Source organism: Neolamprologus brichardi, chromosome 10 (genome assembly GCF_056152115.1).
Source record: "Neolamprologus brichardi isolate AB-2024 chromosome 10, ASM5615211v1, whole genome shotgun sequence".
Classification (NCBI taxonomy): Eukaryota; Metazoa; Chordata; class Actinopteri; order Cichliformes; family Cichlidae; genus Neolamprologus; species Neolamprologus brichardi.
This window is the reverse complement of record NC_142113.1, coordinates 15,527,719-15,541,141: the sequence shown is the minus strand read 5'-3', so window position 1 is coordinate 15,541,141 and position 13,423 is coordinate 15,527,719. Positions and strand designations below refer to the sequence as shown.

At 39.6% G+C, this 13,423-nt stretch overlaps 1 protein-coding gene across 2 annotated transcripts; it reads right to left on the bottom strand.

Moving 5' to 3' along the window:
* Window positions 1-1,100: 1,100 nt before the first annotated feature.
* Window positions 1,101-12,438, bottom strand: gabrr3a (gamma-aminobutyric acid type A receptor subunit rho3a). 2 transcript variants are annotated; one of them, XM_006799976.3, is made up of 13 exons: window positions 12,392-12,437; window positions 11,157-11,213; window positions 10,886-10,976; window positions 10,591-10,657; window positions 10,172-10,498; window positions 9,484-9,596; window positions 6,537-6,604; window positions 6,212-6,435; window positions 4,909-4,991; window positions 4,129-4,266; window positions 3,210-3,362; window positions 1,861-2,054; window positions 1,101-1,742 (listed from the first exon to the last, which is right to left on the bottom strand). In XM_006799976.3, the coding sequence occupies exons 5-13, from the start codon at window positions 10,312-10,314 to the stop codon at window positions 1,446-1,448; spliced, it is 1,413 nt and encodes a 470-aa protein (XP_006800039.1). In that variant the 5' UTR covers window positions 10,315-10,498; window positions 10,591-10,657; window positions 10,886-10,976; window positions 11,157-11,213; window positions 12,392-12,437; the 3' UTR covers window positions 1,101-1,445. The 2 variants fall into 2 exon arrangements, with proteins under 2 accessions (XP_006800039.1, XP_087703400.1); XM_087847274.1 differs by lacking the exon at window positions 4,129-4,266 and having other exon boundaries at window positions 10,172-10,657; window positions 12,392-12,438.
* Between the last annotated feature and the right edge of the window lie 985 nt (window positions 12,439-13,423).

Below are 13,423 nucleotides of genomic sequence, written 5' to 3'. Positions count from 1 at the left end.
TTTTTTGAAATTGCTTTGGCTCTTATGTTAAAGCTTTAATATCTAATGGTCACATTTAGACATAATTTGAATTAAGATGCCTCCTGCTGAGCTCTTCCATTGCAGGTATTATCAGTCTGGTGTCCTGCTGGCTTTCTGTTCCACAGCACACTGTTATGCAACTGAGTGAACCTTTTCCATTTCCCCCCCCACATTCTACATCCACTAATACATTTAACATATTTCCATGCAATTGCCTTGGAGACTCAAAGCCCTTTGGGGTTACATCAGGAAGTCAGGTAAATTGCACCAAAATAAACATGCGGCATGGCTTGCTGTTGTGACCCCTTGTGAATAAGGGAGCGGCAGAAAATGTCTTTCTTTTATTTCCATGCAGTTATTGTGCACTGGATATTACCCAAGATATTTCATTTCGTATAGAAAAACCTGTGTTGCTTTCAGGACAGGCTTTCATCACCAGTGTGTGAATGGGTGGATGACTGGTTGTGTAAAGTGCTTTGAGTCCTTAGGGACTAGTAAAGCGCTATACAAATACAGGCCATTTACCATTTATACAGCCCAGTTTGATCATAAGTGGGGCAGATTCTTCAGATATCTTAATATAACAAAAGGAGGTGACTTTTTCTACATGAAAAAGAAATGCTGCTGTAGTAAATGAAAGAAACCTGTCAGCATGAGTCTTTGGGCTTAAATTTTAAGAAATAATTGTGTAAAATTAAAGAAAACATTTTTGTAACTCATTGCTAAGACAGTAATTATACAACAGTTAATTCACAGAAAATATCCCTTTTTTCCACTGTGAATCCACAGAAAAAACAAAGTTCTACAGTAGATACTACAAAAAGGGAAATTTTCTTTCATTGTACTGTTTATCTATTACTTAATTTCTTTAGTTTTTGCAAATTTTACACACAATTTTCTGTCCGGTGAGGATGATATTAAACATGAACTTGTTTATAAGTGCTCCACTGGGCCCCTTCAGTTGAAAGTGTGATGCACTAAATATCAATAAAGTTCAAGGCAAAGAGAATGTGAAGCCTGAGTCAGACATTTAAGAGCATACACATATTTATTTTCAACATGTACTGTATTTAATGTATGTATGGATGTATCTGATCCGGCAATAAAACAAAATCCTAAAAATGTTTATGCATTTTGGATAAAAACTCTTTCTGTTATAAAATCAAGCATGCCAGAAACACACGTAAACATTCATTAAAATATCAGCCGTTCACTTCCACAGCCGCTCTCAGATTTTCTCCAAGTTATAGCCGAACACTTTTTCATTAGACATCAAGATGGACATCTATACTCAGCAGACGTGAAGTCATGTCATCAATTAATTATTATTATTATCATCTGTCTGTTTTTGTTCATTTGTGCAATTGTGACAACAGTCAAAAAAGGAACAGTTCTTTTGTTTTTTCTGCTGCTTATTCAATGTGCTATGCATACATGCTCCAGTAAATGATGTTGAAGAGCAGGTAAGCCAGCGGGAATAATACCCTGGAGAATGAGTCGATCATGTAGCTGTTGCTCATGATGAAGCTGAGGTTTCGTTTTAAAGGGTGCTTGCGATGTAGCCTGGTGCCTTCTGTGGGTGCGGAGACAGTCGAGTTTCGAGACTGGATGTTCCTTTCTGTATTTGGGGTGCTGGCGGGGAGGGAGGCCAGGTCAATTTCATTGTCGTGGAAACACCCATCAAAGGCCATAGCCTCAGCAGCATTGTAAGAGGTGGGTATCTGCAGAGAGAGGAGAGCAGACCACTGTTAGTTTCTGGGGATTGCCTTATGGCTGCATACCGGCTTCTGTAGCCTAAATAGGACAGGAGATTTGAGAAGATTTTAGAAAGAACTTGACCTTTGCTCTCTTCAGCTTCTTCATCTCCTCCACTGTGGTGAAATAGTTGACCGCAGCGTACTCGATGACTGACAGAAAGACAAACAAGAAGCTCGCCCATAGATAGATGTCTACAGCTTTTACGTAAGACACCTGTGGCATAGAGGCCGACACACCGGTGATGATGGTGGACATTGTCAGTACGGTGGTGATGCCTGGATACAGAAAAACCAGTTGTGACTGTTGCTGCAGAAACATTGCAGAGAATAATGTTTCTGTATCTACAAACAAGTAATAACAAGAAATTATCCTTTGAAGACCTTTTATGTACTAATGTGAAATCAGTGTATGAACAATTGTGCCATACAAATCACAGCAAATGTGATAATGTTACGAAATAATTTAGTCGTGGTAAAGGGCAGGGGGTTTGAAAGGGCATATCCTTTATCATCCTCAGGGTTTTGACAAGCATATAACCATGCAAGTGTATTTATGTTCATTAATTACAGAAGGCAAAGTCATTATTACATCATTGCTGGATGCAAACTAGCTTAACTCTGATTTAGTGCTCTTTTGCTCGTAAAGCTTTTAGAATTGGAATTTGGAGTCTGTCTGATTCCAAAAATAGCCCAGCCTTAATGATGGTGTCTCCTTGCGTAAGCTAACTGTGTAGGAGGGGGGAAACATAGATGGTGAACCAGCAGACACCCTTGGATACGCTTAATTGCTTTCTTGCTGAGCGGCAGATTAGAACAGTGACACTCATCTCTCATGTCCATAAGCCAGGAAATAGCTGCTGTTTGGCTGCTGGGAACTCCACTATCATTGTCATTGCAGGTCATTGCACCTAAGTGAGAACCTATTGTAAAACAATGATGTGAGTTTCACTAACTTATAACATAAGAATCCTGTGAACAGGATATTTTAATCCAAACCCCACTACTTTCCTGAACTTTAACCAAATAGCAGTTGGAAAGAGAAAGAAAATAACAAGTGAAATCATAACAAAATGTGCAAAGCACGAAGCTACCAAAATACCAAGCAAACTGGGGTCTCCTGGTTGACAAACTTCCTCCACTCCTTCCTCCTTATGGGGAATTTCTCACAGTTTAAATACGGGCAATTATCTCTCAAAAAGAAGATGGAATTATTTGATGAGACGATGTGCTTCCTGACTGACTTATGCCTAATCTCTCCAGTAACTGGCAAACAAGGGAGTGGAATCAATCTTACCACTCTCAAAAAGTTAATCAATGGAAAGATGAATTTAAAGTAAAAACTAGGCATGGTGATATTTTCTTATCAGTCCGGATGAAAATACAATTTCAGTAATTATTTATGTTGGTCGTATTGGCTCAACGGCTTAGTACCCAGGGAGACACGGGCAGGTACGGCTCTCCTGTCTATCCAGAAAGACACCCAGGACAGCATCACCATCAGCATGGTGGGAAAGTACGTCTGAAGCATGAAGAAGAAGATATGCCGCCTTAGAATGAAGTTTATGTAGAGCCGATTGTACCAACCTGAAACAGATAAATGGACACAGTGGAGTGCAGGCAGGCGGAAAGCAGGGTGATATCAGTAACTGACAGGAGAAAATAAAGTTGTCCTTATTAAAAATAAAAGTCCAACATGAACCTACGGGGAGAACCTAGAACTCAAATGAGAGAGCAAATCTCTCTAATGCCGGAGTTATATAACATCTTCATAGATTGGATACTGTAGATGAAAATCTCTCTGGCTCCAATTCTAGCGTTTCTTTCTACACAGACAACAATAAAAGGAAACTGGGTTTGAAAAAGTAGACCCCGCAGTCATACAACTCTAAAACACCTTGAATAATCAATACCTTTCTGCTTTGCAGAGAGGGATTGATTCCCATGTCATCATTTTGGAAAATGTGGTTATTTTCTTTCTCACAGAGAACCTAAACAATCAATAGCACTCAGTCATGTCTGTGTACATATAAAAGCTTTTGCCCGTACACAGTTATGTAGCAAAGCATTATGACTGGAAATGGGAATAATGTGTTCAACTGTACAGATGCTGGTTATTGGATTTTGTAGCCTTTGGGTAAGCTGTTTCCACGAGCTTGGACAAGTTAATCAACTGCTGGCTGCATCTCCATAGAAAACGACTGTAAAAGTGGTGTCAAATCTTTTTATGTAATGCGTATTTTCCAAAATGTTAAACTGTTCCTATTTAGAAAAACAGTAGGGGTCTGGAGCACTCTGGCTGTTTTCAAACTGAATACATCTCAGAGTGTCCCCAGACTCCTGCCGGACATACCAGTGCTGCTGTAGAAGGCAAGCCCAAAGGAAGGCTGGAAGTCTTCAATAAAAAACTGAGAGAGCACAATCTCGTCAGTCCTTAATGAATCGTTCCCGTTCTTCCAGTAGAGCATTAGGTCGTTCTCATTGTAAGCATCTTCAAGAGAGGAGAGAAAGAGGGTGGGCGTTTGGGGTTGGACACCTTCGCGTATTGCCTCTCTTAGAAGTTTCATGGATGTTTCTCTCAGAGGAGAGGAGAGAGCTGCCAAAAATGGGACTACCAACTCTCCCCTGAGATCAGGATCCATGATTGAGACACACAGAGTGAGAGAGAGAGCGGTAAAGACCAAAGAATTCCCAAACATTGCAGTAAATCCTGCATCATGAGGATAGACAAGCATAATGCACAGAGTCTGACTTGAATGACCCGAGGATTATAAATAATTTGTGCAAAAGGGGGATGGTGATGCTTACTACTGTGAGCATGAAGTAAGGTAATACACTCTGAGCTGTCTCTGTCCCAACTGTATAACATTCAAGTATATCCAGTTGTGTTTTTGTGCGGAAAACAGATAGTGTTTGAAAATTTAACAAGCTAAAAGCTTTCTCTAGCCCAAATTTTTTAAATTACATAATAGTGCATCAAATGTTGTGTAACATGTTTACCAGCGAAACATGTCAGCACAAGAACAAGTACATTTAATGTAGGAATTAACATTATTACTCTGCAAACAACACTGGATATCCTATTAGGTATTTGCAAGCAACCACGATGTCCCGACTGCAGCTTAATACTCACAGCTCTCCAGCTCCAGAGAGCAGTTCTGTGTGTCCAGAGGGAAACTGCTGAAGTCCATTGAGCAAAGAGCCGTCACAGTGATCCTGAAACACAGCTTTCAGTTAAATAAATACCTACATAAATATTGCAGTAATCTCAGTGAAACAGTGTAAAATAAAACTACTGGACTGAATTGATTCATTCAGTAACAGCATCTGTGCCTGACACAGTTTGTGGCTGCTGTTGGCCATTTGGGAATTTGTGCCATATTGTCATCATCTGTGACCGAAATGGATATGTTGAATGCCATCTGGGAGCTTACAGTCCACCTTCTCATATTCACTTCATACCCTGCCCACTAAACTGGGTTGTGGTGATGTTCATGCTCATCAAACAGTCTTAGTAAAATTTAAGCTGTAACTCATTGTATTAGGACATGTAAGCTTAAAACTCCTTGCTAATTTGTATATACTGTACGAGGGGTTTTGGTGCAAATGCCTTCATTGGTCTGATTTTTGGCAAACAGCACCCCTCAGGGCTGAAAACTGAAACCAGCTGGAGCAAACACCAATACAGTTTCTCTAATGGCCATTTGAGCCTGGCCCCGAAAGTAAATCGATAACACAGGCTGTGCGTAAAACACAGATGTAGCCACTGTGACGTCACCGATTGGTGGTCTCATTTTGAAACTGCGTGTTTGTGTTGTGTTTTGAAGCCTGATGTCACAAGCTTCAGTTTGACAGAGAAATCAATACACTATGCTCACTAGGTAACAATATGCCAGTCACAACCCCACCCTAAAACATACCCAAGCTCATCCTCTTTTTTGACTTCAGTGGTGACCATAATTCACAAAGGCAATATTTAGAGGAAGCAGTAGGCTCCTTTTCCTATAGACTTTACAAGAATTCATTAAAGAGTTGCCCCCTGCTGGCCACTAGTAAGAAAGCTGAATTAATGCATGTCTGCATTATCTATATTGGCACATCTTCATGTGCAGGTAATTGTCCTAACACTTATTCAACAAAGAATGAAATCCTTTAAAATTTAATGTTAATGTTAATCAGTGTTAATGTTAACATTTTTTTATTTTAATGTTGACACTATTTATCAGAGCCTGGAGTCTGTAGATCCACCTTACCAGATAGTGTTAGCTAATACTTCAATCAATTTCATCAAATTTAGGCCCTTCTAATTTCAAAAAGACAAGATAATGACAGCCAGTATTAGCCATTATTTTCGCTAATGGCTAACGACAGAAAATGCAATCATAGTGATCTCTCTATGAATACAATGAGACATATATCATTTTTTTTTTTTTTACCTAACACTGTAGAGAATATTTCCATCAGGATAAACCCTCAGCATAATGTTCTCCATGGTTGTATCATGGATAAAGGAACGCTTAGAGTGGACAAAAAACACATCTGGAACCCAGATTTTCTTCACCAGACGTGCATCGAAGGTCCGACTCTTGTTGCTGCTGGAGGGAAAGGCCAGGCGATCATCTTGCCAGTAATGCCGCAGGTAGAGAGTCATGGTGAAGTCCTACAAAAAGAAAAAAAACCCCCAAAACACTCATGTTCAACAGAGAAAACAAGTCAGTTTCTTTTGATTAGATTAACTACTGAAATCTAAAAGGTGCGTACCATGTTTACTTCAGAAATGCTGTCAATGCTCTCCACCTGGACATCGACACCAACAGGCAGGGCTGAACCTGGACAGATGTTGTAATGGATCAGTTGGATAACATCTGTTTGTACATCTGTCTGAGATTACCAATGTGTAAATCTCACTTCTGAGCTATATGCAGAGATAACCCTAGTTTATACAGTCATGATGCACAGTACAGTATAAACATCTGTGACTGAAGCAAAAAATCTTATGTTCACATTCTACATTTTTGAATGTCAAAGGAACCGTTACATTACACTGGAAATCTTTGTAAATGCACAACCTCACCTTTTATTTATTTATTTTTTTGGTTCACAGTAAAAATCAACTCCTCAAAATGTCGCTTTACTTGAAATGCATGCTTCAGTGACCTTTCTTTACAGTATTTGATTTACACAAAGGTGTTGAGCTCATGCACGACACCTTAAATGAACGCTGCTGCTCAGTTAAGAAGATAAAATGTCAAAAAAATTGTTTAATTATTTATATATCTTCACTACTTTCTTGGTTAAGCTGTTAATACTGGAACAGAAATATGTAATACTTAGCTCTCTACTGATTCTGAGAAATTACATCAACCACATCAACTCGTGTGACCCCATATGGTACATTTAGTGCTGAGAAAATCCTTTCAAATCTGGCCTATGGGAGAGGTAGCTCACTACCTACATGCCTATAAATTTCCCTGAGGTTACATAGTCAACATGCATGTGTGGATATTCAACAACACTCACTAATTCATTGTGTTATCTTAAAGGATCCATTAATTGAAAATCTGCCACATTGTATTATTACATAAATATCCAGGGTAGTGTATAGTAAGAAGGACGGTTCTTGTCATTATCCTGCGGCACAATACGATTAATGTATGATTTGAACTGTAAACACCGGCTGATGTTGTTGGGGGTTTTTTTTTCTGTGCCATTACTTAATGAAGGTAAGCACTCAAAAGCATGTGTTTGCAATCACAATGGAGTAATGAATGTGGAGGGATTTTACTGGGATGCTGACATCCTGGAAGTAGGGTCAAACAGAGTTAGCTCACTTAAGCTCGTTAATGAGCTTCAAAACTCTCTATTACCAACAAAAAAATGGAAATGAGGAAAAAAAATGAAGAAAAAAACCTTCGCGGGCCACAGGACACCACACATAGCAGACAAATGTAACAATCCAGCAAATGTGTTTGCAGCTAACAGAGTTAACTCACACTATCAGCTCAGTGATAATGTCAAGTTTAGGAAGAAAAGGTTTGAAGTAAATAAGAAACAAAAAATTAGGTCTTGAACTCAACTCTATTTTAAATAAATATGATGTTTTATTAGTATCATAGTCACAAAGTGAATTAATGAAACAGAACAAAGAAACAGAAAGATAAAAAGTTTTCCAATTCGTAACCACCACCGATTTGCTTGACCCAATAAGCTGAATAACAATGATTTAATGACAATGTTCCAGTTGTGCAAACTGATCAATTGACGGGTAATCTTACTTTTAATACTAATTGGTTACATAACATGATTATTGCTATTAAAAAAACAACCTGTTGCACTACCCAGTGAGAAAAGTAACTCATCAGACAACCAAAATCCCCTCTGCAGTTAGCTTTGTGGTTATACATCCAGAAATTCTACATCCTAATATGTTTACTATAGTCAGTTGATTTTACCTCATTGCACAGCAGGTTAGCACTGGCAGAATACACTCAACCATCTCACCAGCAATCGGCATGTTAGTTTCCTACAGAGTGGCAGCTTTAGTCGTGGTTTAGAAGCGAGACGTCTGTATGGCGCGATATGGCAGCCTCGCTTCTGTCAGTCTGCCCCAGGGCAGCTGTGGCTACAACTGTAGCTGCCTTCACCAGTGTGTGAATGTGAGAGTGAATGAATAGTAGCATTGTAAAGCGCTTTGGGTGCCTTGAAAAGCGCTATATAAATCCAATCCATTATTATTATTATTATTTGCAGGTACAGACATTCATTATCACCTGACAACAAATGATACAACTACTTAATGCCCTCTTTGCCTGAATGCTTTATGACCTGACTGACACAAACTTGGATACAGTCTTGAAATATGCAGCTGATTTCCATTCAGAGGAACATCAATAGTGATCTAATCACTCTGACACTCAATAACACGTAACACCCAACACTGTTGCCACAGCACAACAAAACCATGGTGCACGCCTGCAGATGTCTTAGGGAATGGCATTGATACAAGAATAGATTTTTCCTGACATGACGAGCAAATGCTGTTCAGAGGCTCTCATTCACCAGATAAAATCGTCCAAGCACTCTTATTAGGCCGACGTAAACATCTGTGTAATCATCCACTGAAAAGACTGAGACAGACACTAAGCAACTGGTTTTGCCTTCTGACTGGAAAGAAAATGAATTCAAACAGACATTACAAAAGAGGGTGACCACTGTGAACATGCAGTAGAGAAAGTGATTATTGTGCAGGGTTTCTTTAAGGTAATGGCAAAAATGACGCAAAAGTTAAAAAAATCCAGACCTGTGATTGGAAGCACACACACACACACACACACACACACACACACACACACACACACACACACACACACACACACACACACACACACACACACACACACACACACACAGCGAGAATTAGGAACACAGTTCAGATTATTTTATCCGTGCTACCGCAGTCATTGTCTCTCAAAGCAGACAATCTAGGTCACAAAGGGCTTTTTGGGCGGCATAATACCAAAAACAGCACAGTAACCTAAATCAACCTGCTGTGTTACCATTAAAGCACACTTAAAAAAATACTAGGAAAAATATTTGGAGTGAGAAAAAGTTCAAATAAATGAATAATAAATACAAATAAATCCATAACAAATACAACGACCAAGTGTGTGTGTGTGTGTGTGTGTGTGTGTGTGTGTGTCTGTGTTACCTCCAAAGCCAGGGCGCATCGCAAAGTCATGGTCTTCAATCCGAAGCAGCTGCTCAGACTTAATTAGCAGAGACTTGGTGCTGTCCAACTTCTTCATCTTAAGATCCACCCGTCTGGAAAGCAAAGAGGAGAAATAACAGTTTAAGTTAAATCGTTCTCTCTGTCTAGATTCCTTTCTAACAAACACTTAAAACAGCACTGACAGATGGTGTTAGTGATGGTTAAATGGACTTTAGCACTCTGATTAAAAGCAAAGGCCGTAGCCAAAGGGAGATGAGTACTTTTGCTTTCCACTGCATTCTAGCACATGTGTAACTCAGCTTGATATTGTGGAGCCTCTTTCATTTATATCTGACTCCTGAATGACTTTAGTCACTGAGAGGATGTCATAGTTATCCTAAAACCAAACCAAAGTTCACATCGTTTTATGTTTTAGATTCAGCAACAATCAACACAAATTTTCTGAGCAATGCACATAATCTATGACCTTTCTCTGACACTGATCTACCATCAGTGGACCTAAACGCAAAAAGATGCAGTTATTTATATTTACACGTGAAAGCTCTACAAAGTAGGACATGGAAATGACGTCCATAAAATCACCCATGAAGGTCAGTTTCCACATAAGAAGAAGCTCCACAATTATAGTAAATCAAAGACTCATCCAAGAAACCCCACTTTTGCTCACCCTCCGTGCTTTTGTCTAGCGTTCTCTCCGACGTACAGCTCCTTGTTTCTCCTCTTGTTCGGGAAGTGGCTGCTGTTGAGCTGAGTGACAGGCCACAACCAGGCCAAGCACATCAGTCTTAAGGCCAGGAAGGCCACTCTCATGGTTAAGCTGGGGCTTCAAAGACAAGAGGAACCCAGATGTCCCTCTCACTTCGTCAGGGTCTCTCCCAGTCAATGTCACAGTTGTTCCCGTCCTCTGCTGACGCCGTCCATGTCCCAGCAGCTCTCATTCTGTCCCGTCACGCGCGTGCCCGGCTGCTTCTGCGTTATCCCGCTCTCTCATCTCCTGTAACATGGTGAACATCAGTTCAGATATCCAGCAGACTGGCATCCCCCTGGCTCTGAGTTTGTTTGTCACTGTGCCATCCCTCTGCTTACGTTTCCTGACACATCATGTTGCTCCAACTCCAGACTGTCCCCACCCCCGCCAAATATCAATTTATTCCTATAATGACAAAGGAATACCATTAATTCCTCTCTAATCTTCTTTTCTGTGGTTGGTGAAATCTTTCAGTAACCTACAAACTGGAGGAAGCAGAGGGCGGGGACGGGGGATAATACCAACAACAGTTTCATCATCATTTCTGACCAGATAAAAATAGAAAGGCTGCAGCCTACTTTTGTAGGATTCTCCCCCCCCCCCCCCCCCCCAACACACACACACAATTCTCACCTTCTCAACCCAGTAGCGCTCCTGGGTGGTGGGAGGACGTAAGTGATCCCATCGAGAGCAGACAGATGCGAACATATGTCAGGAGTGACGTCTGCAAACATGACGCGCGTTACTTATGGCTTCTGAGTGTGTCGCATTCAAGGCACACGATGACTCCTTTAATCCTCTCAAATACTTAAAAAATTGAATACAGTTAATACTACTACTGACATTACACATTTCAGACAAAGGTTTCTGGCAAAAGCAGAACCCTCCTTGTCAGCAAACATACCTTTGGAATCCAACACTGTGGTGTAGCTTTTGTGTAGTAACCACCGGATAGACTACCCTATAAGATGCAAGTGAAAAAACATGACAATGCACCAAAAAGGAAAAAAATAATTGCAGCTTCCAATTTCTTGAACATGAGATAGAACAAAGACAGTGTAGACCAGCACAGTGCTGTGGATGCATTTTTGAACAGGACATGTCCTTTAACATGCACATTAAACAAATATGGAAGATAAAATGACAAAAATCCGAGTCTCAGAGTGATGCTGAAAAACTAGTTCATGCATTTATTATTTCTAGGTTGGACTGTTGTAATTCATTATTGTCTGTGGTAAAAGTTCCCCGAAAAGCCCTGATTTAATCCAGAATGATGCAGCAAGAGTACAAAAGTGACTAAAAAAACAAGAGATTATATTTCACCCATGTTAGCTTCTCTTCTGGTTCTCCCTGTTAAATCTAGAATTTAAAATAGTTCTTATCACATAGAAGGTCTTGAATATTTATCATATCTTAAAGACGTCAGCACTGTTATTACTGGCGCAGCTGGCAGCCAAAGACAACATACCTGCACTGACTCACTCTTCAGTATAAGACCGACCTTTGACCAAAGCCTGCAGTAGTCTTGTAACAATAAGATCACTACAGACTTCCGTCAAAGGCCTTAAATTAATCACACATCAGTTATAAAGGTTAAAGTCTAATAATGCACATTTATCCCGACTGTATGGTGCCCAAGCATGTAAATCTAATTACCTAATTCTTGTAGTCCAAATGAGATTTAGCTTGATGTTGTCATCTCGCTTGCTCTCAAAACATTTAAGCTTCTCAGTTGTTTATTGTGACTATGTGCTTATGTTTCATCTTTCTGATGTATTATTAATTCTCTTCTGCAAATGTATTTTCATGTGTTGCTGTGGCCTACTGAAAAAACCTGGCGAGCACACTGTGGTCAGAGATGTGGCTCACCCTAAGCAACAATCACTACTGAGTGCTTAATTAAATGGAAGCGTCATTACTATGTGAAAAAAATCATTTATATTTAATCATTTTTAATACAGTATGTGTACTTTCACATGCAAGTCACCTACTATTCACCAGGAGGTGCTGTAGCACTCAAATCAACCCAACCCGTGCCTATTTATTCCAGGAAGACCGAAAGGTGTATCATATTTCAAGTAAGCATGACACACCCTTTTGTGTAAACTATGTCCCAAACTGAGAAATCCATTATACTACCTGAAGTCACCTGAGTGTAGTGATTACGGACATGGAAGCAGTCCAAGTTTCACTGTAGATGCCCCAGATTTATCGTCTTAATGAGCCACAGGTCAACGTTGATCCTCAAAAGAGGGCTAGTGTTAGCAATATCTCAATCACAAAAGTCAGCCAGTCCATGAATATATTTTTGTGGTCGACGAGGGATTTTCACACTAGTGATGGGATTTCCGGCTCTTTTTAGAGAACCGACTCTTTCGGCTCGGCTCACTAAAAAGAGTCGGCTCTTTCGGGTCGGAACCGACCCTTCAGGTTGTTTTGTTGCTTTAATTAATTTATTATTAACAATAATATAAAATTAAGCACAAAATGAATTACTAATGTAAAAAAAAGTGGTTTTATTTATATATGTTTATATATAAATATATGCGGTGGCCCCTAGAGACAAAGCATGTACAAACTCCAAAACACATTTCTAGCGTTAACTGAACTTCCTTAACAGAGCTACCTAGATCACTTAAATTACACAATTGAAAGCATATGTGTATTGTTTGTGTATTTATACACAAGCACTCATATATATATTCAAATAATTAAAAAAAAAAATGTTCATTTACCTGTTACCACACACCAAATCCGGTCGTTGGTACTTCCTGGCTTGTGTAGCCACTAGGTAACAAAAGCTCAACACTGCCCCTAGCATCCTGGAGCACTTCTGTTGTCTTTTGTATGTGTTTTGGAGTTTTTACGTGCTTCTGAGTTTGTACATGCTTCGGAGTTTGTACGTGCTTTGTCTCTAGGGACCACCGTAAATATACTTTTATTTATTCACTCCAGATAAAATGTAATAAATAAATCATATAATACTAAAAACCAACTATTCACATTTCAACTTTTAACTATTTTAAAAAAAAAAATTTTTTTAAATTGAAGCGGAAAAAAAGTGCGAGAGAGAGGGTGAGAGAAAGGAAAAGAAAACCCAACGGCTCGCGCCGTTCACGTCAAATTTCCGGCTCTAAGAGCCATTTCGTTCGCGACCGACACATCACTACT